At 40.3% G+C, this 25017-nt stretch overlaps 2 protein-coding genes across 3 annotated transcripts in view; one reads left to right on the top strand and one right to left on the bottom strand.

Annotated features, from left to right (window-relative positions):
- TRIML2 (tripartite motif family like 2) overlaps positions 1–25017 on the bottom strand; it is a 66106-nt gene that overhangs the window by 22865 nt on the left and 18224 nt on the right. The window contains exons 1-2 of one of the 2 annotated variants that reach the window (XM_005606375.4): positions 11234–11507; positions 1447–1590 (exon numbers count right to left, since the gene is read on the bottom strand). The gene's annotated coding sequence lies outside the window, so the exon portion shown is untranslated. Of the gene's footprint in view, positions 1–1446; positions 1591–11233; positions 11508–25017 lie in introns of those variants that run through there. The other variant, XM_070252784.1, reaches the window with a different exon arrangement.
- TRIML1 (tripartite motif family like 1) lies at positions 11004–17238 on the top strand. The gene is made up of 6 exons (XM_001489729.6): positions 11004–11597; positions 11833–11928; positions 12921–13151; positions 14151–14173; positions 14356–14453; positions 15957–17238. Exons 1-6 carry the CDS (start codon positions 11172–11174, stop codon positions 16505–16507), a joined length of 1425 nt encoding a protein of 474 aa, XP_001489779.3. The 5' UTR covers positions 11004–11171; the 3' UTR covers positions 16508–17238.

Below are 25017 nucleotides of genomic sequence, written 5' to 3'. Positions count from 1 at the left end.
TTTCTCATCACAACTCCCTCATTTTGCATTATGGAACACGATCTTACTAGCCCCACAGTCAGTTTCTAATCTCAATTCCCAAGGATGTTTGATATCTAATTGACCTTTGAACTTCAGTTGCTTTCTATGGTCATTCCAACCCAAACTTCTCATTCTACGTATTCTCCCCGAGCAATTCTCTGTTCTCTGTACCTTCTCAGTTACCTTCATGCTACATGTTTATCTCTAGTTTAGGTCTTTCCGCTGATCTTCACTCATAGGTATGTATACACTGATTACTGGAAATCTCTATTCAGAGATCATGCAGTCACCTTAGACTCAAAAAATCCAAAATGAAGTTTATTTGAGCCTCACATATACATACACACACCCCATTTTCTCCCCACATCCAAGGCAACCATATCCACTCAGTTGTATCAGTATTATCAATGACTATCTTCTCCACATTTCTGCAGTTAACCATCAAGTCTTCACTATTGCTATAGTCTGAATGATTGTATCCCCCAAGGTTCAGATGTTGAAATCTTAATCCCCCAATGCGATGGTATTTATTAGGAGGTGGGGCCTTTGGGAGGTGATTAGGTCATGAGGGTAGAGGCCTCATGAATGAGATCAGTGCTTTTATCAGAGATCCCACAGAGCTCCCTAGTCCCTTCTACTGTGTGAAGACACAGCAAGAACCAGGAAGAGGGCCCCCCCTAGAATACGACCATGCTGGTACCCTGATCTTGGACTTCCAGCCTCCAGAACTGTGAGCAGTAAATGTTTGTTTATAAGCTGCCCAGTCTGGTATTTTGCTATAGCAGCCCAAACAAACTAAGACAGCTAGTCTCCCTTATACATCCTTAGTAAGTTCACTTCTCTCCATCCCCACTGCTGGTACCCTATCCAGCTTTGAGCTGAGCACTACAACCAACTATCAAGATCTGTGACCCTTTTGACTATTTTGAACCCAACCTGTAGCCAGTCATGAAAAATTGATCATGCCAGCCTCTTGTTTAACACTTTAGTGGATTTGAATTGAAGTAAAATTTCTTTAGGTTTACAAGGTCCTGCCTAGCTTCTCTAAAGTAGCTTTAGTTTACTGATAAAGAGTTTGAATTACTCCTACTTCCAGACCTTTGTACCTAATTGTGCCTTCTGGACCTTCCCTGTGCCCCAAACCCTATTAGAGTTGAAGAAGTACTTTTTGGGCCGAATCTTTTAAGTATTTCTTAGAAACTGTATCTGAGTTTGGTTTCTTTATGTATACACACTATAGTCAAGGCATCATAGTTCTAGCCCATGATTGTTCAATTACTTTTCTGGCTCTGTCATGTGGCTAGTTTTCTTGAAGTAGGAACTTATTTTCCAGCATTTAATGCAGTTCAGGTCCTCATATTTGAGCAAACTGGTATTTGTATGCTGTGGTAAAGGTGGAGTTACAACCTATGACCGTGGACTCACCGAAGACTCCTCCTTGATCGTGTGGCCATCCTTTGGCTGAATCCCAGGTATACTTATGTGTTTATTTCTCTCTTCCAAGGGAGGTTGCTCTCTTGTGAGACCCTAATGCCTTGCATACAAAATTCAGGATCTCTGAACCCTGTTCTGAAAAGGAAAGATCACTATTAACTCCTCTTGGAAGTTGCTATGCTAGATCTATAAAGACAGAAGTTACATGAAACTTACACATAACTTACAAAGTGAAAATTAATTACTCCCAGTAAAAACGAGGCCTTTGGGGCTCCCAAGTCTTCATAATTGACAAGTCAGGGATAGAAAAAAAATGATTTAAATATGTATCACTTTGAAGACCCAAGGCATTAAAAAAGGAAAGAATGAGAATGAACTCTTGGAATTTTGAAAGAGAAGACAATCTTATCTTACTTTGGAGATTCCTTCTGCCTTCTCAATGGTAAACACTGTGAGACTTATGTTCCCAGGACAGAAAACAGATCTCACAGAGGCGCATCTGATCTATTGCACAGAATCTCTTCAGTTTTTCTTGTTGTATCTCACATATAGCTAGTCTTTAAGTCCATCACGTGAGGACTTTGCTATCTCAGCCATCATCACCAGTTGCAAGTTACACCTTGGGTCTCTCACCTTGCAAATATCTTTGCATATAAGGCAGGGGCTGCAACTGGGGCTTTCCTTCCAATCTCTTAAGAGGCATTCATAGCAAGACTTGTGTCAACACTTGATTCCAAAGTGTTTGGTTAAATAGTGTAAACAGACAGAACAAATCAGCTTTTCCCTGAAATCTGGTAGATCTGAGGCAGCCATTGTCCTCTTCAGGGAGGCCAAGAAGGATTAAGAAGAAAAAAAATTCACTCATTCCAACCTGATCTTTTGAAAGATCAGAAGTTTGTCTTTGGCATCAGCTCATGATTACATTCTTTCATCTTCTCAGTCACTCAATGCTGTCGTTTTAATTACCATTTTTACCCCATTGAGAGGTTGTCTAGGACTCTAAGTCCTCTCCCCTAGACCTCTCTAAGAATGTTTTTCTCCATCCACATTCATGCTGGGAACTCCTGTTTCTAAGAAAGGGAGGGAGAGCGATGGTTTTGCTAAGAGGCAGGGTGAAAGCATGACCAAGAGACCAGCCTGCAGCTTCTCTGGGACCTAGTCTTTGTGGGGTAGTTTTATTCATTAAAATTGTGGGTCTCAAACTTCATTGCATGTTAGAATCATCTAGAGAGCTATAATAATGTGAGCCTAAACCTGTGGCTTCCAAACTTTAGAACGCATCAGATCCCCTGGAGGGCTTGTTAAAGCAGTTTGCTGCCCCCACCCCACCAGAGTTTCTGATTCAGTAGTTGTGGGGCTGAGCCCAAGAGTTTACAATTCCAATAAATCATAGGTGGTGTTGAGAACCACCGACTGGCCAAGTACTCTGTTCCAATTAGCACTACACAAATTCAATCAGAACCTCTGGAGGTTGGTCACAGGCTTCAGGTTTTGAACTTCTCAGCAGATTAATATATGGGATGAAGTTTGAGAACTACAACTCAGAGACCTGAAGGGTTTAAAGGAAGCATGGTGGGGCATCTAGAAGGCAACAAATGTGAAACCCTAGTGTCCTAGCCCAGCCTGTGACCACAGAATATAGTTTGTATTCCCAGTTGCTTTGCCAGCAAAGATGTCAATCTTTTGGGGGTGCTCTTCTCCAATATTCCTAAGAGTCTTTCTTTAGCTCCCCTTAGATTCAGTCATGATCACAATATTGCCTAGCCCCTCATGTCCCAGCTCCTTAAAGGCTTTTAGCTCTTAGTTCTTATACTTGCAATGTTTTCTCCAAGGACATTTACACAGTATCTGGTTATTGCAATGAATTCCTACAATTCATGAATTCCCAGCTAGGGCTAGACCCCCATTCTTTAGGATTCTCTCTGACTATCTTGGCACCCTAGCTCAACAGATTTTATTAGGTCTTTGCACCTCAGTAACCAAGAAAGGGCTAGAAGGGTGAAGAAGGAGTCAATTTGTTTCTCAAGAGGTTCCACTGGTTCTTTAAAAAAAAGCTGCGTCATAAACTTACCTTAGAAGCACTCTTCTGACCTCAACATCTGTGGTTGCAAACAATAGATACACATGTGAGGAGCGCCACCTAGCAGGATCTGGTACTAATTACCACTGGAGAGTTGGAGGAGGAGGAGACGCAGCCCTACCCCACTTCGGTTGACCTCACTGGATCCCTGCACAACCAGCAAATATGTTGTTGGTCACAGCTGTAAACTCCTTGAGTTGAATGTTTGTGGCTCATTCAGTCCCATGAAAATGGCAGAACGGCTCTGCGGATAATAGCATGGCCTCTGAAGTTAGGCCATCTGTGTGAGTCTAAGGCAAGTTTCATGACTAGAGTTTGTTTTCTCATCTGCAAATGGGGTTGGAACTACTGTTTCCCTCGTGGGACTATTGGGAGAATTAAATAAGTAAATATCTAGAAGTGTCAAGAAGGGTGCTTGGCACAGAGCCAGAGCTCTCTCTTTGTACTAGCTAGTCTCATGTTTTATTCCCTAGAGGTACTGTTTTATGGTGAGAGTCTTATGACTAAATGTTAAGATTTCCTTGAGAAAAGCAAAAAGTGGACTTTCCCATTAAAAAGATGGGGGACAACATGTGTACACATAAGCACTTGTTTCCTTACCTACATTGTCCTACTCTAACGTGGGATGATAGCATGTTTTTCTAGTCCACTGGGTATAGTGCACAGCCTAGAATGTGAAGATGGTTAAGAATTCCTGCAGAACTAAGTGATAGGCATCTCATAAAGGGCATCATATGATAGAGGCAAGATACAAAACAAGTGGCCTTTGCACTCTTAAGGTTTTAAAAAAAATCTAGCATCATCCTTTACGGACATTACATCCTATTCTCATGGTAACTCAAATTATTTCTCCGTAATAATCTCAAATCCCATACTCTCCCATACTTAAAAAGGGAGAAAGAAGGTAGACTGGAACTCCTTTTTCTTAAGAGTCTGTCCTAAATTTAGATAATGCCTTTTTATGCTCATATGTCAGTATTCGTCTGAAATGCTTTTAAAGAATTTTCTGCTCAGCCTTCCCAATTCATACAGATTCCTTTGGCTGCTCTTTTTATCTCCTTAAGAGACAAAGTACATAAAGCATCCAGCATGAAGTCTAGAACAAGTACATTTTCAACACTTAACTTTTCTTAAAGCAAAGGGATGAACAAAGATGGGTTTATTCTCCAGAAAAGTGAACAAAACACCTCACCTTAAAGTCTCACGTAAGATGCCTAAGTTGTCAAAGTTCGGAAAGGCAACCCTCAACCTTTGCCAACCCTGGCAACGTGGCAGGAGTGGCTGGGTCACAACTTTTAACTGAGTCTATTAAGTGACACCACCCGTACACCTTTCCCCAATGCTCTGGCCTCTAGGTTTTGCTGTAGGACCAAAGTGCTACCTATAGAGAATAATCAAGATGAATACTTCCAAGCTGAATTGGGTCTTTTAATATTTCTGAGATAAAAAGAATGTTACAATCTAGATCTTTTGTTGTTGTAATATTTGAACCACCGTCAGATCATGTATTTTATTCTTCAAATATTTCTAAAGTTTTCCCACTTCTAAATAGTAGCCATTCCTTCATTTGAAAGGTACTAAGCCTCAATGGTCCAGATGAAATACCACTTCTCTCAAGAAGTTCTCCCTGATTGAAGTTCTAGCAAGAATGATATATTCCCTCCACTAAAATGCTAAACAGTTAATAAATTTAAATTCTACCACTCTTAAGGCACACATCTTTTAATGCTTTGTAGTTTTTCTCTTTTTTTTTCTTCTTCTTCTTTTTTTTCTTTTGGTGAGGAAGATTGGTCCTGAGCAAAGATCTGTACCAATCATCCTCTATTTTGTATGTGGGACACTGCCACAGCATGGCTTGATAAGCAGTATGTAGGTCTGTGCCCAGGATCCGAACCCACAAACCATGGGCTGCTGAAGTGGAGCATGCAAATTTACCCACTATGTCACTAGGTCAACCCCTGTAGCTTTTCTTTTTTTGCAAAAATATCTTCTGCTCCCAAAGAAGAAAAATAATGCTCAGTCATAATTATATTGCTTTCAGCACTGAGCCCTTTGTTCTATGTATGTTAGAGACTCAATACCTGTTAGTTAAATAAATAAAAATTGCGTCACCAATCACAAAACCATTAAAAAGAATTTTACTCTGTCACAGCTGAAACCAATCATCTGGGATGATTTTGCCCCTCAACCTGAAGAAAATTATTTCATTAATTGGTTTACTGCAAGTCACACCCCACATTCTTTACTCCTACCTCATTCTCCAATATTTCTTTACTGGAAAAGTGCTGAAAACACATTAAATGTTTAAAAAAAACTCTGCTTTCATACAAAAATTTATATAATAAAGAAGTAAAAGGGGTTTCTTCCAATGCTCCAATCCCACCACATCCAACTTTGCTAGTTTCGCGTGTTATCTTTTCATACTTTCTTTTTCTTTTCTTTTTTGAAAATTTATTTTATTGTGGTAAGAACAATGACATGAAATCTACCCTCTTAACAAAAATTTAAGTTTACAATACAGTATTGTTAACTCTAGGCACAATGTTGTCCAGGAGATTTCTAGAACTTATTTATCTTGCATAATTGAGACTTTATGTCACTTCATTAGCAACTCCCCATTTCCTCCTCTTCCCAGCCTCTGGCAGCCACTGTTTTACTTTCTGATTCTATGAGTTTGATTATTTTAGGTACCTCATATAAATGGAACATACAGTCTTTGCCCTTCTGTAATTGGCTTATTTCACTTAGCATAATGTCCTCAAGCTCCATTCATGTTTTCTCACGTGGCAGGATTTCCATCTTTTTTAAAGGCTGAATAATATTCCATTTTGTGTATAGACCACATTTTATCTGTTCATCCATCAGTGGACAATGGGTTGTCTCTACATCTTACCTATTGTGATAGCACTGCAATAAACATCGGAATGCTAATATCTCTTCGAGAGCCTGATTTCAATTCTTTTGGATAAATGCCCAGAAGTGGAATTGCTGGATTGTATAGCAGTTCTATTTTTAATTTTTTAAGCAATCTCCATACTTCTTCCATAGCGGTTGCACCATTTTGCATTCCCACCAGCAGTGTACAAGGTTCCAATCTCTCTACATCCTCTCCAACACTTGCCTTTTTTTTTTGAGGAAGATTGGCCCTGAGCTAACATCTGTTGCCAATCTTCTTCTTTTTGCTTGAGGAAGATTGTCCCTCAGCTAACATCTGTGCCAATCTTCCTTCATTTTGTGTATGGGACACTGCCACAGTGTGGCTTGATGAGCGGTGCATAGGTCCACACCCACGATCTGAACTCATGAACCCCAGCCTGCTGAAGTGGAGCATGTGCACTTAACCACTATGCACTGAGCTGGCCCCACAATTTTTTTCTTTTAGAACAGTCATCCTGACAGGTGTGAGGTGCTATCTCATTGTGGTTTTGATTTGCATTTCCCTGATAGTTAGTGACGTTGAGCATCTTTTCATATACCTATTGGTCTCTTGTATGTCTTTTTAGAAAAATGTATATTCAAGTCGTTAGCCCATATTTTAATTGGGTTATTAGTCTTTTCCCCTATCGAGTTGTAAGTTTTCCTTACATATTTTGGAAATTAACCCTGTATTTGACATACGGCTTAAAAATGTTTTCTCCCATACCACTGGTTTCTTTTTCTCTCTGTTGGTTATTTCTTTAGCTGTGTGGAAGCTTTTTAGTTTGGTGTAGTCCCACTTGTCTATTTTTGCTTTTCTTGCCTATTCTTTTGGTGTCATATCCATGAAATTCCATACTTTTTCTATGCCTTTATTTACACAGATACATTATCAACATCTATAGCATGACCTCATTTTTGTAGGAAAAATATGTATCTAAGTAATCTAATTTTTATCATTTATATTTAAGCTATTTTGGGGGGCAAAATGTATTTTCCCCTTAATAGTAGATAATGGATGTTATATCATGCCAGTGTATATAAATAGATCTGTTATCTTTAAAATAGCTTTATAGTAATAATAAGAGCTATTATTTTAAAGTATACATATAAGACCTCTTCATAATTTAAGATTGGGTATTTGATGCATGTGTCCCAAATTCTCTTGGTAGATTGTAATTAAAAAAAATATATTTGATTGTGGGGGTGGCCCCATGGCTGAAAGGTTAAAGTTCCTTGTGCTCTGCTTTGGCGGCCCTGGTTTGCAGGTTTGGATCCCAGGTGTAGACATACTCCACTCAACAGCCACGCTCTGGAGGCATCCCTCAAACAAAGTGGAGGAAGATTGGCACAGATGTTAGCTCAGGGGTAATCTTCCTCAAGTAAAAAAGAGAAGAATTGGCAGCAGATGTTAGCTCAGGGCAAATCTGTCTCACACACACACAAAAATGTATTTGATTATTTATTAACTTTCCTGTATGGAAGTCTTTAATTTTTAGTTATTTAAATGTATTAATCTTTTCCTTAGTGGTGTCTAAGCTCTGAAGCATGCTTTGAAAAGCCTTCCCTAAGTAGTCCATTTTAAATTTCTGCTATGTTACCAATTATTTCCTTCTATGATGTGCTTCATTCTTTGGACACAATAATTGGCCACATGTTTAACAAAGAGGCTTCTTACTTGCTAAATAGATGTAGGGTATTCTAGAACAAAAACAAAATAATACACACAAAATAAAATACACACAAAAATCAAACAACATAAATAATAAGGTGAAAAAAGCAATAGAAAGGGAAATAATAGCAGAATTTCATGATTAGAGTCGGGAAAATACATGCATATATACAAATATAGGTATATATACACCCACACACATACATACACGTATGTGGAAGACACATTGGTAAAAGTTGTTAGGTAGAGATCCCACTTTGTTGTTTTGTTTCCAGATGCCTACCCCGACGTGTCCTAAACCATTTGTTGGATAATCCATCTTTCCCACACTGATATGAAATGACAGACATATTTTTAGAACCAGGCTTTCAAGCAAGATATTTTTCAAATAAGTTGCCATCTAGCCCACTGCCTTCCCCAATAAACAAACCCTCACTATATCACTTAGTTTCTTATTTTATTCATACTCCAACCCCAACTGTGTGTGGGTGATAGTTGTGACTATGGACCTCTTGGGGTACCCCTGCTGTCACCTCCTCAGGAGAAGACAGGCCAGAGAACAAGCAGTCTGAGTTGCTGATCTCAGAAATCATGTCTGGCAGTGCAGTGCCCTGAGGACTGGCATAATGTGTTTCAGGATGGCTCGTTCACACTATGAATTTCTTCATGCATGAATTAAGGCTAAGGAATATGTTCAGAGAGATGGTGGAGAAATCTGCATTCCCAATAGTGAGTGTAGCCAGTGATGTCAGATACTTGTCATGACATTACATCTCAAGGACAGCTGCCCAATTTTCTTCTGAAAGCTCTTGAGCAGTATTGATTTCATTGAGATAACTGGGAATTTTCATCCACTCACAAGACAACAATTGAGGTATAGTGTGTCGACAAAAGAGAATGACTGGGAGGGAGGGCACCAAGTTTCCTAGTCCTAACTTGATGCATGTAGTTAGCGGGTATTCAGGGGACCAACTCAATTTATTTGATTCTCAGTTTTCTTCATCATCTATAGAAGGTAGTTAGAATATACAATGTCTTAGCTTCCAACTAGATAAAAGACCATGATTCTATAAGAATATGGTTCCTCTATTTGTTCATTTAAACTTATTTGCAGATAAATCGAGCCCTTGTTGTGTGCAAAGAATTCTTTTAGTTGCCAGTGAATAAGATACGGTTATGGTGGTAAGGAATTTGTGAAAGGAGTTTATTTGGAAGAGAGAAGTAGAACAGTTTAGTGTGACTCAACTTAGAACAAGCTACTCTCCCCGTTCCAAACTGGAATACAGGCTCTGTGATGTACCATAATTCTATTCTAAGGCTGATTCTAATGATCCTGGTCAATGTTAAATGACTCCTCCAGGATTTGTGTGGTAATAACACACTGAACGTAGGTGATAGTTCATAAATCCTTTTTGCAGTGAAGGTAGGTAGTGTTATTGTAGGTTTTTTTTTTTTTTTTACAAGATCCTTACTTAAGACTAACTCCTGACAATATTTTGAATCTTAGCCTTAGTAGCTAGCCTAGAAGCAATCTAAACAATAGAGGTTTCATGATCCCAAACAGATGCTACCACTTCCTCTTTAAAATAGTATGACTCTTCGCTCTGGTTGTTTCTTTTTCTTAGCGTAAATTCTCATCCCAGTAATTCACAAATTCTATACAAAGGACATATGATTAAAACACTCAAACTTAATGCTTCAGAAGATGAGTTTTGACTAGGAGAAAGGAAGATGGAGGAAGAACCATTTCAGGCTAGGAATCTTCTTTTTACAAAAGTTCAAGATAAGAAAACGCCCAACATCCTGTTAGAGATCAGTGAGAAAGAAGGATTAGTTGAAAGCATGAAAGTCAGGAAGGAAGTAATGGAGCATCATGGGTAATGGAGACCGATGGAAGGTTGCCAAGCTGAGAGTGACAAGATAAAAGTAGAAATAAGGTATGATGAACTTAGTGGGAGGGTAGGACCTGAGGAAGAGCTTTTAAGCTCCCAATTTTTGGCACATATTGAGTGGAGGGTGGGCCATGACAAGAACTGACTCATGAGCATTTGGCATAGCAAATTTATAGGATTCAGTGCTAATCTCATTGGTCATTGTACACAGTCTCCATACTACACATTTATTTTTTCATAGGTCTAAAAATAATGTCTGCACATTGAATTTCTGTCCAGTAAGAACTGATAAGGCATTTAAGAAGGCCTAGCCTAAACCTTTTCAAAAAGTGAAAATAAGTCAGCAAAATTATGCCTATTCTAAAATATAATTCTTTCTATCCACTCCATAGTGTAATTGCCACTTGAGGCAACTTCCAACAAGAATTATAATCTAGGTGCTTTCTGTGATGACAGAAAGGTGAGTACCATGGTCTGCAGGGCAGAGCAATAAATATAATTCCAATAATCCACTGTACGTCTAAAGTCAGGGAATATTTCAATGGAATTGGTCTTATTTTATTGGGATGAATAAAATTAAAGGACACAATACCTGATAAAGGAGTAAAAAGCTTTTAGGCTCAGAAAAGGACCTAATGAGAGAAAGAATATATATGACAGTTTTTTTCCTTCAGTTTCTCAACTAAATTCCACTAGTGGACTTTTCCAAAAGATTTGGACCATACTTCCAAGTCAGATGTTATTAGAGATCATCATAATTTGAGTCTCTGTACTGGCTTACACCAAATTATCCACCCTTCCAGCCTAAAACCAATGTGTCTAAATGGTTTCATGGTGCTGTTTATGTACAATAACCAACTCTTAAAATGAGAAGTCTGTTAGGAGCAAGGGTCCTCACTTCCAGCATGTGGCTTGCACAGTGAGAGAGTCCTTAAAAGTCTCGGCATGATGATGAACCCAGCGTATAGGAGTTCCACATTAAGTCATAATTGGCTTTGTGGTGGGAGAGTACATGTCAGTTGGTGAAATCAGGCAGAGGAGAGTAAGAGTTTCTTGTATTAACAACACAGCAACTGATCGCCCGCTTATTACTCAAAACAGTAGAACTGTAGGGAGGACTTTTCTAGTCCCAGAATAGAGGCGTGACCTTGCCCTGATGTCTTTATATGAGAAAACATCTACAGCAGATTTGATGGAGAATCTCAGGGAAGAACTGACCTGTTTCATCTGCCTGGACTATTTCACCAACCCAGTGACCACTGAGTGTGGGCACAGCTTTTGTCTGATGTGTCTCCTGAAGAGCTGGGAGGAATATAACACTACTTTGTCTTGTCCTGAGTGCTGGAGGACATTGGAGACCCCTCATTTCCAGCCCAATGAGCGTTTGGGGAGGCTGGCTGGCATTGGCAAGCAACTCAGATCCCAGGTGCTGCAGAGTGAGGACGATCAAGGCAGCTATGGGAAGATGCTGGCGGCCACCAAGGTGTTCTCTGTTGAGAAGCAGGGTGTAAACGCTTTCTCAACCCATTGCCATGGAATAAACAGGGTCTATGTCTCGAGTGAGGCTGAGGAGCATCACAGAGTAAGATTGTTTGCTCAATATAAATCTCAGAACACAAATCAGTTTCCATCACTTAACTCCCATAGTATTCTCTCAGTCATGGGTGCTGATCTCTTGGCACCAGACCACAAACAGCGTGGATCCTACTCCATCCTTTGTTTTAGAGTCCCAGCTATCTTCTTGTTATTCGTCCTCAAGTCACCTTCACGACCTGGTGCTCTGTTCATTTGCCACAGAGAGTTTGTTTCCATTGCAGGAGAAGCTCCAGGAAATCCTAACTCTTTTGCGTAAAAAGAAGAAGGAAACTCAGATTATATTAACGCATGAGAAGGAGAGAGTGATATTGTGTACGGTCAGTATCTGTCTTACTTTCGCATCTTGTATATGATTCCGTGAGGAGGACTAAAGGGATGTGTAGTGAAATATTAGGGAAAAAAGACACAATTTTCCAGTCCCAGACTTACCATTTGCAGCATCCTTACTTTGGGCTGCCTACCTCTGCCTGTCCACCCGGGAATCTCAGGACTCGGCTTAATTCCTCCATCCCTGGGCCAGCTTATTTTTTCCCTTCTTGGTGCACCTAGACGACTCCCTGGCTACCTCTATTTTGGCTCCGATTATAATTATTTAAAATATAAGTTATACCTATAGACATATCACATAGGATGGAAATCAATAAAAGAAAGGGCATCTCTCAAATGCTTTGGGGGAAAAAAGAGAGGGCAAATAAAAAAGAAGAAAAGAGGGAGGGAAATAAAAGCAAATAGTAGTTTGAATTAGTACGCCTGAATGAATGCTCCAGGTTAGTCACAGATTTGAATTTGAGTTTCCAGCAGAGCAGAGAACTAAATGTTTAATTAGATATTTAAAAAATATGTGTGTATCTGAGTCTCTCAATAGGTTTTGAGGTCTTATAAGGAAGTGTTTGGGATGTTCATTTCTACTCCTAGTATGTGACCCAATGCCTAACTTCATTGAATAAATGTTTGTTGACTAAATGAACATACCATTTTTCATAAATTTTGTCCTTTACTTTTTATCATGGTACTGATCACCACCTATCATATATTTTTTTGCTGTTTATTTTTGTTTTTTCCCTCTAGAATGACAGCCTCCTGGGTATAGACATTGTGGTTGTCTTTACTATTGTATCTGTAACACACTTTCTAAAATACCAAACTGTCCACCCAACTGGTTAGTAGAATATGTTATGTGTCAGGTTTCAAGAATTGTCACAGTGGAACTCTAGGACTTTGTAAGCATTAAAAATTGACATAGGTGTTTCTGTTAATAACTTTATGATGTCATTTGTGTGTGTGTGTGTGTGTGTGTGTGTGATGGCAGGAAGAGACAAAGACCTGTAAACAGGTTGTTGTGTCGGAATATGTAAAAATGCACCAGTTCCTGAAGGAGGAAGAGCATCTGCAGCTCCAGTTACTGGAAAAGGAGGAAAGAGGGAACATGAAGAAACTGAGGGACAATGAGATCCAACTGACCCAGCAACTCAGAAGCCTAAGCAAAATGATCCAACGCATAGAGTCTGTGTGTCAGAACCCCATTATAGAATCTTTTGAGGTAAGACTATTGGGAAAATTAATGAAAAAAAATCATATAGTAACCTATAATATTTCAATTCATATGAAATACATTTTTCTTTATTTACTTGAAAAACTAAGTTCTGGTCTGAAAATAGTTTTCCTAAAGAATTAATATTCTCTACAGTATAAGTAAAGTCTTGAAGGGGCAAAGAAAAAAATATAGAGGAATATCTACCTACCCCAACCAAGCATGATGATGACTCCAATTTCTTCTGTGCCTACTTCTCTACAACCTCTGCTCTGTTGAGTATTTTAATAAACAATTACTACGTGCTGGACATATTAAATTTCCTCTTCATAAAGACCTGAAGAAGTTAAATACTATACTATAGGTGATTGCTGTCTACAAGAGTGGTTTATAGTAGCACTTGTTTAATAATTCAGACCTATGACAGTTAGGTAATTTGCCTGTCAAATAGTTAATAGGTGTTTAAATCCAGATGTTCTGCATACTGAGCGCACACTCTGCACCATCTTTGCTCTCCTGCTACTGGGTTCTCTGGACCTCCTTATACATAAGCTCTTTGGGCCAATTCCAGCTCAGATCTCTTTCCTGGACTGGCTGCACAGAATGCTGCTATTTAATTTAGTGCCTTCCCAACAACCCACTCCAACCACACACAGATTTAGTCTCGGCTCTCCACTTTGCTTATCCCTGACTCCCCAAGGCATTGGATAATGAAGCCAATAATTTGGCTCCATTGTCAGCAACAGCTTCCCTTGACAAAGTAATTATATGAGAAAAAAAAAAGGACAAAGTAGTCTCTAGTCATTGGGAGACATCTCATGTTCACTAGAACTCACCCCTAGAAGAAGTGGGGGATTGTTTCTACCATACGCTCACACATTCAAGGTGTTCTAGAGCCATGGGAAGTGGATTCTGTGAAATTTGCAAAGGACTGTATCCATGATGGAGTCAGTCTTTGCTAGTGATCAAAGTGCACAAATACTAACCTTCTTTCTTTTATACCCTTAGGATGTGAGGGGCACACTGGAAAGGTAGGTTTCCATTCTGTGTTCACTTATATAAGATATAGGGATGTGATGCTGATGAAATAGGTTATCAGAGTGGGGATGAGAGTGTTCATGCCATTGGGACAAAATGAGCTGGACTCTCAAATTGGAGCAGGTCATGGGGTCTGTGAGGAGGACATAGAGTGACTGTCTCTGCTCTCTTGTAGGAGTGAGCCACTCTTGCTTCAGTGTCCAGAGGCCGCCATCACAGAGCTGAGTCTGTGCCGCATCACTGGAATGAGGGAGATGCTAAGAAAATTCAGCAGTAAGTCCACCTGATTTGTTGCCTGATTTCCAGACTTAACTTCAGTATATATTAAGGGATGCAAAACTGAGCCTTTAGGCAGCTTCTTCTAACATAGAATATTCACCATCTGGGTGCCAGGTGCTCAGTGAAGGCATCTTAAGCCAGTACTAAACACCAGGGAAGGCTAGGGCCACAGATCATCTCTGTGCTCGACTGATGTTTGATCTGGCTTTGCTTTCTGTCTAAGGAGTCCTGGTCCTTCCTTTGTTTGTTTTTACTGTTCTATTTGGTCCATCCTATCCCCTTGCACATACACACATGTGCACACACACACGCACACACACACATCTCCTCAGAGGTTTCTGCATTTCTACCTCTGTTCTTATTAGGATAAAAGCTGACTTAAACTCTTAAGTCTCAAGGAGGGAACATTCAAAGGACTATCCTTTTAGAATGCCCCAGATATTTAGGCCGGCTAAGACCAAGAGTGATCAGTTTTAGTTTTCAACTTTCATCTTGTACACAATCTGACCTTCAGAGGAAGGGTAAATGGGCATTGGACTCAGCAGATACTTGATCAGTGCCTACCGTGTGCCTGGCACTGTGCTACTGAGCTCTGAGCTGACTTACAATGATTCATGAGACAGACTTGCCTTTGCTTTTGTAGAACTTTCAGTAAAATTGAAGAGACAGACAGTAATCACACAGATAATTAGTTATGATTGAGATTTGGTCTACAAGTGAAAGTATGAAATCGTATTATAGGGGCACATAATCTTGTCTGGAGAGTCAGCGAAAGTTGGAGGCCTCTTCTGTGACTTCCTCTCAGGAGGATGGGAGAGGAGGCGCCTCACCGGTTGACAGTGCGCTTCATCAAATGGTCACTGGTGGTTCCACCAATTCATATGATGCTGCAGTTAGCATGACATAATAGAAAATGCTGACTAGGAATTGCTGTTCAAACACTCAGTCACTTTGTCATCTTGGTCCAGTTACCTAATCTATGAACCTCAGTTTTCTCTTTTATAAAAATGGAAAAAAATTAATAATGTTTGCCATGATTGAATGAGATAATGTACAGAAATGCTTGGCACCCAAGTAGGAATTGAATAAATGATTAACTGTATGTATTTCTCTCCCACCCAAACTGAAGAACCAGAACCAATCTTGGTGAAAGTGAATACAAATGACAAAAGTGTACGCTCAGGTGGATAAATAGCTCTGAGTCCTAAAACTGTCTTGTAAAGAGAAGAACTTCCATTCCATTTTCAGAGATTCCTCTCTCGCTCTCAGGCAGGCTAAATATCACTCTCCACATGACTCTTTTATGTTTCCTTTTAGAGGTTCCATGTTTTGTGAAACAGTGAAAGAAGAGCTCAGAACAAAACAAAAATCCCCACATACTCCCCTAAATTATATTTTTAACAATAGGACTGAATACTAAGAACTTATTTAAGTTCCACATATACAGGAGGGTTTTCAAGAATGCAAATGAAGATTCACTCTTTTCTTCTCTTGCAGCAGATATAACTCTGGATCCAGACACAGCCAATGCCTATCTTGTCCTATCTGAAGATCTGAAAAGTGTGAGACATGGAGGAACCCGACAGCTGTTACCCGACAACCCGGAAAGATTCGACAAGTCTGCAACTGTGTTGGGGGCTCAGATCTTCACATGTGGGAGACATTATTGGGAGGTGGAAGTGGGAAACAAGACTGAATGGGAAGTGGGCATCTGCAAGGACTCAGTGAGCAGAAAAGGCAATCTCCCAAAGCCAGCTGGCGACCTCTTCTCACTTATAGGCTTAAAAATTGGAGATGATTATAGTCTTTGGGTCTCATCACCTTTAAAAGGTCAACATATCAGAGAGCCTGTGCACAAAGTTGGTGTTTTCTTGGACTATGAATCTGGACATATAGCATTCTACAATGTGATGGACGAATCCCTCATCTACAGCTTCCCTTCAGCCTCTTTCCAAGAGGCTCTCAGGCCTATCTTTTCCCCTTGCCTCCCAAATGAAGGGACGAACACAGGCCCTCTTACCATCTGCTCACTAAATAGCCATGTCTGAGGGAGATGTCCCCAAGCCTTTACTGAGGATGAGGTCTGAGACCAACAGATGACTATTAATTAAGATGATTAATGCATTGACAGTATTAACATCAGGTGATCTGAAAAAAAAGCACCCCCCAAAGAGTTTCCATTAACTTGAGCCAGCAATCAACAGCCATATTGAACAATCAACTTCTAACACCCAGAGGAGAAAGCTGATCATATCCTCTGTCTTCAATCAAATTTATTATCTAGATTGCCCCATGTATGTGCTGGTCACTAAAAACATAGTGATAGGACTAGCCCCTGTTATCCCGAAACCCACTGTTATAAGCCAGTTTTATAAATATATGTCATTTTTTCAAGTGTATTTATTTATTCGACTCTAGAAAACTCTGCTGTTTGAATGTGTCTTTGTCCTCTGTGCAGAGCTCTGCACACTGGGGCCATCCGAACTCCTCCAAGGGGCTGGAGGCACGGGTTCTCCCTTCCAGGGTTGGTGAGAGGGACTCATGACTCAGCCGTCTCTGAAAAGTCACTTTTCTCCCCATCCCACGGGGCCTGGAGTATTTGTACTCAGGAAGGCTTATGTGTTTGGAACACTGCAAAAATAGGTGTGAATGTCATCATATCATTCATGTTACCGTAACCATGAGAGGCTGGAACCTTCTGTTGTTTGTTACTATGTTCAAAGCTGACAGAGCAAAGTCTCTATTCAATAAATGTATCGAGGCTAGGGGTGCCAAGTGACTTTGACTTTTTTTTTGGAGGAAGTTTAGCTCTGAGCTAACATCTGCCGCCAATCCTCCTCTTTTTGCTGAGGAAGACTGGCCCTGAGCTCACATTCATGCCATCTTCTTCTACTTAGTATGTGGGAGGCCTGCCACAGCATGGCTTGCCAAGTGGTGCATAGGTCTGCACACGGGATCCAAACCAGCGAACCCAGGGCCACTGAAGCAGAATGTGTGAACTTTTAACTGCTGCACCACCAGGCTGGCCCCATTTACTGATTTTCATATAAGATTATTTTCTGGGCTTTTGCTATTTGCCCTGAGCAGAAGGCTTTCAGTCCCTGACAGTCCAAATCAAGTCCACTCTCCTCTCAGCATGCCAGGGTTTGTGGAGAAGGGCGTGGTGTCTGAGTGGACCGTCTTTTGTCTGGTCTTGGATGACCTTCTGTTGGAGGTCTGCACTCCTGCTCCCCATTCTTGTGCTCTGTCCCTGAAGGATTTTTTAAAATTTTAATTTCTTCCTTCTTGCTCACATTGCGGAATGTCCCCAGTCACAGAGGGTAGTTCCTTACCTCCTCTTCCCACTCAGATAAGTCAGTATTAGGATTTTCAGTTTCAGGCAAGAAAATTGATAAGATTTAACCCATCCATGATGGCATAATTATTAAGAAAAAGTTTATCATAGATTTTTGTCTGTAAGTTAGAGACTAAGTTTGGGGAAAATTGACAATTGAACCTGTTAATCAGCACAGAAAACCATAGAAGGAGATCAGTTAGTAATTGGGCTTATTTTAGGGTCGGTGTTCACCCTTCTCATTAATCTAGATGTCTTTCGTCTTTCACCCTTATACATTTTAATCTTGTGCCCTCAAAGGCAAGGGAGCAGATAGGAAGTAGACTTTGGATCCCAGATAATGCCCCCTTCTGTTCTTTGTGCTCCCTATTTGTATTTTCACCCTGCCATCATGTACACTTAGAATCAAAAAACTATAGAGGAGGAGAACCAATCTTGTTCTCTTTAGATAATTTATAGCTCTGTTTCCCATTTTTTATTTAATTTAATTTTTTGATTTATCACCTCAAAAAGATAAAACCCAAATCATAAACAGCAAACATCAAACATATTTGGAATCTATCTCCCTCAATTACAAAAAAAAATATTGAATTTTTTTATTTTGGTAAATTAATATAAAAGTAATACATTTTAATTTTATGCACATTGCATTTAATTGTAGTGTAATCTAGGCGACAGCTTCTTTTATTTTTCCTTTGTCCCAAAGAGGTTGATGCTGTCAAGGGAATCAGTCTATTTCTTTCCTCTGGCAAAGGCATCCTGAGTAGATTTTGGCTGCACCATTTTCTACACTGGACTTGTCACTAAGTGGATGTGTGGGGAAGACTTTTTTTTTAAATTCTTAAATTTATTTTTCTTTCTTCTCCCCAAAGCCCCTTGGTACATAGCTGTATATTTTTAGTTGTGGATCCTTCTAGTTGTGGCATGTGGGACACCACCTCAGCATGGCTTGATGAGTGGTGCTAGGTCCGTGCCCAGGACCTGAACCAGTGAAACCCTGGGCCACTGAAGCAGAGGACATGAACTTAACCACTCTGCCGTGGGGCTGGCCCCGGATATGTGGGGAAGATTAAATCTATACTATTAATCTATACTATTTTTACTCTTCTGAGTTTGCATAAACAACCATGAAAAATTTGCACGAAAATTTTCACCCAAAGTTTCTAAATATAAATTCCAAGCCAAGTAGACGTGGTGGTGAGGATGGGAGCAACAGTGACTGGCATGAAAAACTGAGAGGCGCGTTCCCTTGCTTGGTAAACTCATCCCCTTGCAGTGTTCAAGGGCCTGGATCTCTCTGCCTCAGCTTTTGAACATTTGACAAAGACATCTCCTCCAATGGGAATGGTGGCCCACATGGAACCTACCACCATTACTCAAGTGGTCCCTTTTTCCCTCCCCATTAACTCCTTCTCTCCTTCCCAAATCTTTGTCTTCCACCCTTTCATGAGTGGACTACTTCTCCAGGAGGCAGCAAGTCACAAGTAGTCTCTTGTAGTGGACGTTACCAAAATGGAATCCAGACTCACAGCCACTTCCTTCTCTACCTCTCCACACTAGAGGAGAGAGGATATGTCTAGTCCTGAGGGCAGAGGACATCAAGAGTGATCTTCCACACAGGAGTGCAGCTTCATTACTTTGTAAATTTTTCTTGTCCTAAAGTACCTTAAAAATAAAATATACTTATCTTGCCCTGAACCCTGATTTACCAATAAAACTCCTTTAACGTTTCAGATGAGATCTTTATCTACCCTCCTGCTCTAATTATCACCACGCATGCGCATGCCCCGCCCCACCCTGCCCCCCAGTGTCATAACTTTGACCTAATATAAGTGAAGAGTATGGGTCCCTTATCTTACTTTGGATAACGTTACAAGGCCCTCTGATGCTGATTTAACTCAAGAACATGCCCAGTCTACCTTCCCTAGTCTTGAATTTCTCCATGCGTATGTACTATGGATGAGGGGCAACAGAATAATAGTAGGCCGCAGTAGGAAAATAGAAGAATGCTAAAATGTTCAAGGAATAAAAGAAAAGTTGCATATAATCTCACTATACAGAGATAACGAATACTTATATTATGGAGTGCATCTTTCTAGTTTTTTTCTATGTAAATATATAAACAAAATGAAAATTAATTACCTTGATATTATATTGTGAGCTTCCCTATTACTATTATTTCTTAAAAATATGATTTTTTCATCCCTAAATATATAAGCACGTATCTTCTAAGAATTAGCACATTTTGTTAAATGACATTTATCATATCAAAAATTTACATTCAATAAATGATACTATTTAATAAATAGTCCATATTAAAAATTTCCCAATTAGCCTGTAATGTTCTTTATAGCTGATTTTAGTCTTTCATCATTCAGGAATAATATAGGATCATGTGTTAAATGTAATTGTCTTGAAAAATATGATTTTTAAAGGGAGAAATACTTCATTGTATGAGTATCCCATATTTATTAATAATTTATTATTAATCATTCCCCTACTGTGGGGCATTTAGATTGTTTCGCATTTGTAGCTATTATAAACGACACTGGCATGGACGCACATGTACATAAACCTTTGGGTGTATTTCTAATCATTCCCCAAGTATATCTCCTGCTGGCTGGGAAGCCACCTGCTGATCCTGTGGGCATGTGTTGGTGGGTTGTCATCCCCTTACAAAAGCTTTATGTGCACTACAGGTAATCCAAAAGGTTTTACTCACTGCCATTTCCACACTGAAGATGCAGACACACAGCTTTGAGGCAAGTGAAAGAACATGCTTTCCTCCGCCCTGTGGTCTTGCCAGAAGCACTGCATTTATTCCAAGAAAACCAATCCTGGGAGGAAGTGAGGAGAAGTGCTTGGGCTTTGAAATCAGACATTCCTTGGTCTGAACACTGAACTTTACTACCAAGGAACTGTTTCAGCCTCCCCAAGTTATTGTAACTCTTAGAGCCTTAGTTTCCTTTCCTCAAAAATGTGGGAAATACCTACTTGTGATGACTACACAAGAACACAGAAAAACAAGTAATCTACAACGCCCGATGAATTTTCATTAGGTCTCCCTTCCTCGCCTCCCACATGGACACTCCATTGTGTAATTTGTCAGAAAGGAGACAGAAAAGCCACAGAATGCTCATGTGGACAATGGAAAACATTGGCACCAAAGTCTCTGAAATATTTCCAAGGTAGGTGTTACCATTTTAGGGGGAAAAACGTTAACATGAAATTCAGTTGAAGAAAAAGAAAATCTCTATGGATCACTTTCTCATCTTTCATGGAAGTGCTTTTGATCTTCACCCTTGTGAGCATCTCATTACCTAATTAAAAATATAAGCTCATGGGGCCAGACCGGTGACACAGTGGTTAAGTTCACACATTCCACTTTGGCAGCCTGGGGTTTGCTCGTTCAGATCCCTAGGGTGGACCTAGGCACCACTTGTCAGCCGTGCTGCAGCAGGCGTCCCACATATAAAGTAGAGGAAGATGGGCACAGATGTTAGCTCAGGGCCAGTCTTCCTCAGCAAAAAGAGGAGGATAGGGGGCAGATGTTAGCTCAAGGCTAATCTTCCTCAAAAAAGAAAAATAAACAAATAAAATGAAATCTCTTAGTGATAATAAAAACACTACGCGCATTTAAAAATAAATAAGTATAATAAATGGGAAATAAATGAAAATAAAAGCCATTCTAAAGTGGTCATCTCGTGTTCATTCTTCCAGTCTTAGCAAGGTCACATCTTGGCTCTGGGCTTCTAGGACATGGTGTGAACTTTTCTGGTCATTAGCTTTGCTACTTGAAGTACTATACCCAGAGGGGTGGGCCATGTAGCCTTATTCAACCATTGGGCTGAACTCAATGGGTGCTCCAGCAGATTACAGATGCCTCAGATATTGATTCCATCAGCCATGGGATGCGGCTTGAGATGGTCTCCATCAGCTTTGGAAACTCTTCCTCCTCTTCCAGCCTTATAGAAACACGTTAGATGTGTGCCACGACATGAGAAAAATTGGAAAACACTGCCCCCTCGCCCCCCCATAGGAGATCTATCTATAATATGTATATGATACGTTGCTCACTTAACTGGGATGTTCGGTTATAGCTTTCTCATCGACAGCTGGCAGCACAGAACCAGGTTTTGTGAGGCCTGAAGCTTATACAAATGAGGGAATCCTCTTGAGGAAAAATAATAAGAAATTTCAAATGAAAAATTGAGGTCCAGGGACTTAGAGGATCTCAGACCAATCAGGGGCCTGAAGGTAAAGTTTAACTAGTTGCATGGTACATCTGCCTCTGGGGGTGCCGGATGCAAGATGAAGTGCAAAGGGAGTAAGTCAGAGCTCCCGGGTTCGAATCTTGGCTCCTGCGCTTACTGACCGTACAGCCCTGGGCAAGGTCATTCATCTCCCCGGACCTCACTTCCTTCCTCAGTACAGCGCGCTGGAAGATAGCGTCTGCCTCCAGCGGGGTTGCTGTAGCAAATGCCGTATACTTGCACTTAGAATACTACCTAATTCAGGAATAGCTACTCAATAGACATTAGTTACTAGTAGTTCCTTACTAAGCATCATCTACATTAGCCCGACTCTGTCTGCAGTTTTGAATACTGCCTGCTGTGGCTTCGTTTCTCATGTTTCTGACCATGTACTTCTAACTGAATTCAGAATATTGCCTTCTCTTACTCATCGCTACCTTCACAGTCCTGGTTTCCATCCCTGATGGAAACTCTTCCTCTAGTTTTGTGATGACCTCAAAGCATATTGCTGGTCCTTTTGAGTGCTTAATCCTAACTCTGGCTCCTTATCTCTGAGGATGTTTTCCTAAAAATTCTTGAGCATTTCAAAACTTGCCTGTGATTTGACTCATTCACTCTCTTCCAGTTCATGATTCAAACAGTAAACTCTTTTGAATTATAAGTCACAATGTTCCGAGCTGGTGTTTCTTTCTTGGTTGTGTTTTTAACAGTGATGATGGATCCACAGTTCTTGCTTCAAAAGGAGACTTCCTCCACCAGTTTTGTTTGATTCCCTTTTGGTGAAGGACAGCCTCTCTTCAAAGAGTGTCTGAGCCTCCTGCCCTCCATCCAGACCGGGAAGAAGCGTCCAGTGTGCTCAGGAGAGGAAGATTATCCACCAGGTGAGGAGTGTGAGCATGGGGTGTGTGTGTGTGTGCGTGTGTACAGTGCATTCATGGTGTGTGTGTAGTATGTGGTGTATAGTGTATGTGTATGTGTATAGTGAGTTTGTGGTATGCATATATGTGGTATGTAGTGTGGTGTGTGTGTGCATGCGGTGTGAATATGTGGTGTGTGTATATACTTTGTGTGTGATATGTGGTATGTGGTGTGTGTGTGTGTGGTATATGTGTGGTGTGTGTATAATGTGTTTGTCATGCGTATGTGTATATATGTGGTGGGGTGTGTGTGTGTATTTGGTGTGTATATGCAGTGTGTGTGTATAGTGTGTGTGTAATATGTGTTATGTGGTGTGTTGTATATGTGGTGTGGTGTGGTGTGTGTGTATGTATGTAGTGTGTATATGTGGTGTGTGTATAGTGTGTATGTGATGTGTGGTATGTGGTGTGTGTGTGTGATATGTGTGTGGTGTGTGTGTCGTGTGTATGTGATAAGTGTTGTGTGCATATGGTATGTGAGGCTGTGTGTGTATAGTGTGTCTGCAATGCGTATGTGGTGTGTGTATGTGGGGGTGTGTGTGGCATATGGTATGTGGTGGGTGGTGGGTGTGGTATGTGTGTGTGTGTGGAGAGGCGGGTGTGGTGTAGGAAGAGTCCTGGGGGAGCTTAATTTCTCTTCAGAGTCTCTTCTTCACAGCTCCCTTTCTTGACGCATCTCATTGTGCCCCTTCCAGTTGCCCCTCTACCTTCCCTCAATTCTCCTGGTCTTCCAATTCTCGTTTCTCAGAAACGAAAAGCTGGCTTCGTAAACCTGCTTCAAGAAGAGACTCTCCTCAGGGGTCTCTTGGACCCTTTGTTTCTGCATCTGGGGAGGCAAATGGCGCTGGGGTAAAGGATGCCCAGGAAGGGCGGCGGCCACCCACGGAGCAGGACCCGACTGATGCTCGGTCGTGTGATCCCCACACGCGTCTGTTTTCCTGCAGAAGCAGCCAGGAGACCCTCTCGGGGCTAATTCCGGGGCTTTCATGTCGCTTTTACATACATCCTAATTACGTCCTAATTATTTTATAACTAGTCCTATTGTATTAATGAGCCTCATTCAAAAGTCAGTTCTAAGCAATATAAACATTAAGCATTACACTATACAATACACAATACGCTAGGTTTTTTAAAAATCTTTTTATCTTGTTTGTTTTTTGGGCTCTGGACATGATCTTAGGAAATAATATAAGATTTCTCCTTTATTCGTTTTGCATACATCTAAAGAACTGTTACACTCAGTTAAAATTTTATTAGACATTTTAAAGAGTAACTGCTAAAAGTGTTGTCTCTTAAGAGATGCTGGAAATGTTCTGCGCTCATCTGATTACATCTCATGTTCAGTTTGTGAAAATACATTGAACTGGAAATTTATACGTTCAATTTCCTTATGCAAATTGTCCTTCAGTAGAAACTCCTGAAAGAGCGGCTGCCTCTTATTGCAGGTTGGGTCCCTGTGAAGCAGGAACAGACACTGAGCGGGAGCTTAGCTTACGGGTCATTTATTTTATAGGGAATGCCCTCGAGACCAAGATCTTCCTTCCTTCTTTGCTTCCTTCCTTTCTTCTTTCCTTTCTGCTCTCCCTCCCTCTTTCTCTCTCTTCTTTCTTTCTTTCCTTTTTCCTTTCTTTGTATTAAATAAAAATATAAATGCTTTATTATTTATATTAAATAAAAATATAAATGCTTTATATTTTCTAAGTGGTTAAATGAAATGTTTCTATGCATCATCTTGTACAAAGATCCTTGTAAAAAGGATCTTTTTTGTTCTTTTTCTTTTCCTTTTAATTTTGTCATGGTAAGAACACAGCAGGAGATCTACTGTCTTAATAGACTTGTAAGTGTGCAGTACCATATTGTTAGCCACAGGCACAACACTGTACGGCATCTCTAGAACTTAATCATCTTGCATAACTGAAACTTTATACTTGGTTTCTTCCTCTCCCCAGCCCATGCAACCACCATGCTATTCTCTGCTTCTATGAATTTGACTAATACTTTTTTTTTTTTTTTTGGTGAGGAAGATTGGCCCTTAGCTAACATCTGTTGCCAAT

This window comes from Equus caballus, chromosome 27 (genome assembly GCF_041296265.1).
Source record: "Equus caballus isolate H_3958 breed thoroughbred chromosome 27, TB-T2T, whole genome shotgun sequence".
NCBI classification, from domain to species: Eukaryota; Metazoa; Chordata; class Mammalia; order Perissodactyla; family Equidae; genus Equus; species Equus caballus.
This window is presented reverse-complemented; position numbering and strand designations above follow the sequence as displayed.

Coding starts and splice junctions, on each gene's coding strand:
- TRIML1 (XM_001489729.6), top strand. CDS start 11,172: ATGTCTTTATATGAGAAAACATCTACAGCAGATTTGATGGAGAATCTC. Junction 11,929..12,920: donor AGAGAGTGATATTGTGTACG/GTCAGTATCTGT, acceptor GTGTGATGGCAG/GAAGAGACAAAGACCTGTAA. Junction 13,152..14,150: donor CCATTATAGAATCTTTTGAG/GTAAGACTATTG, acceptor TTATACCCTTAG/GATGTGAGGGGCACACTGGA.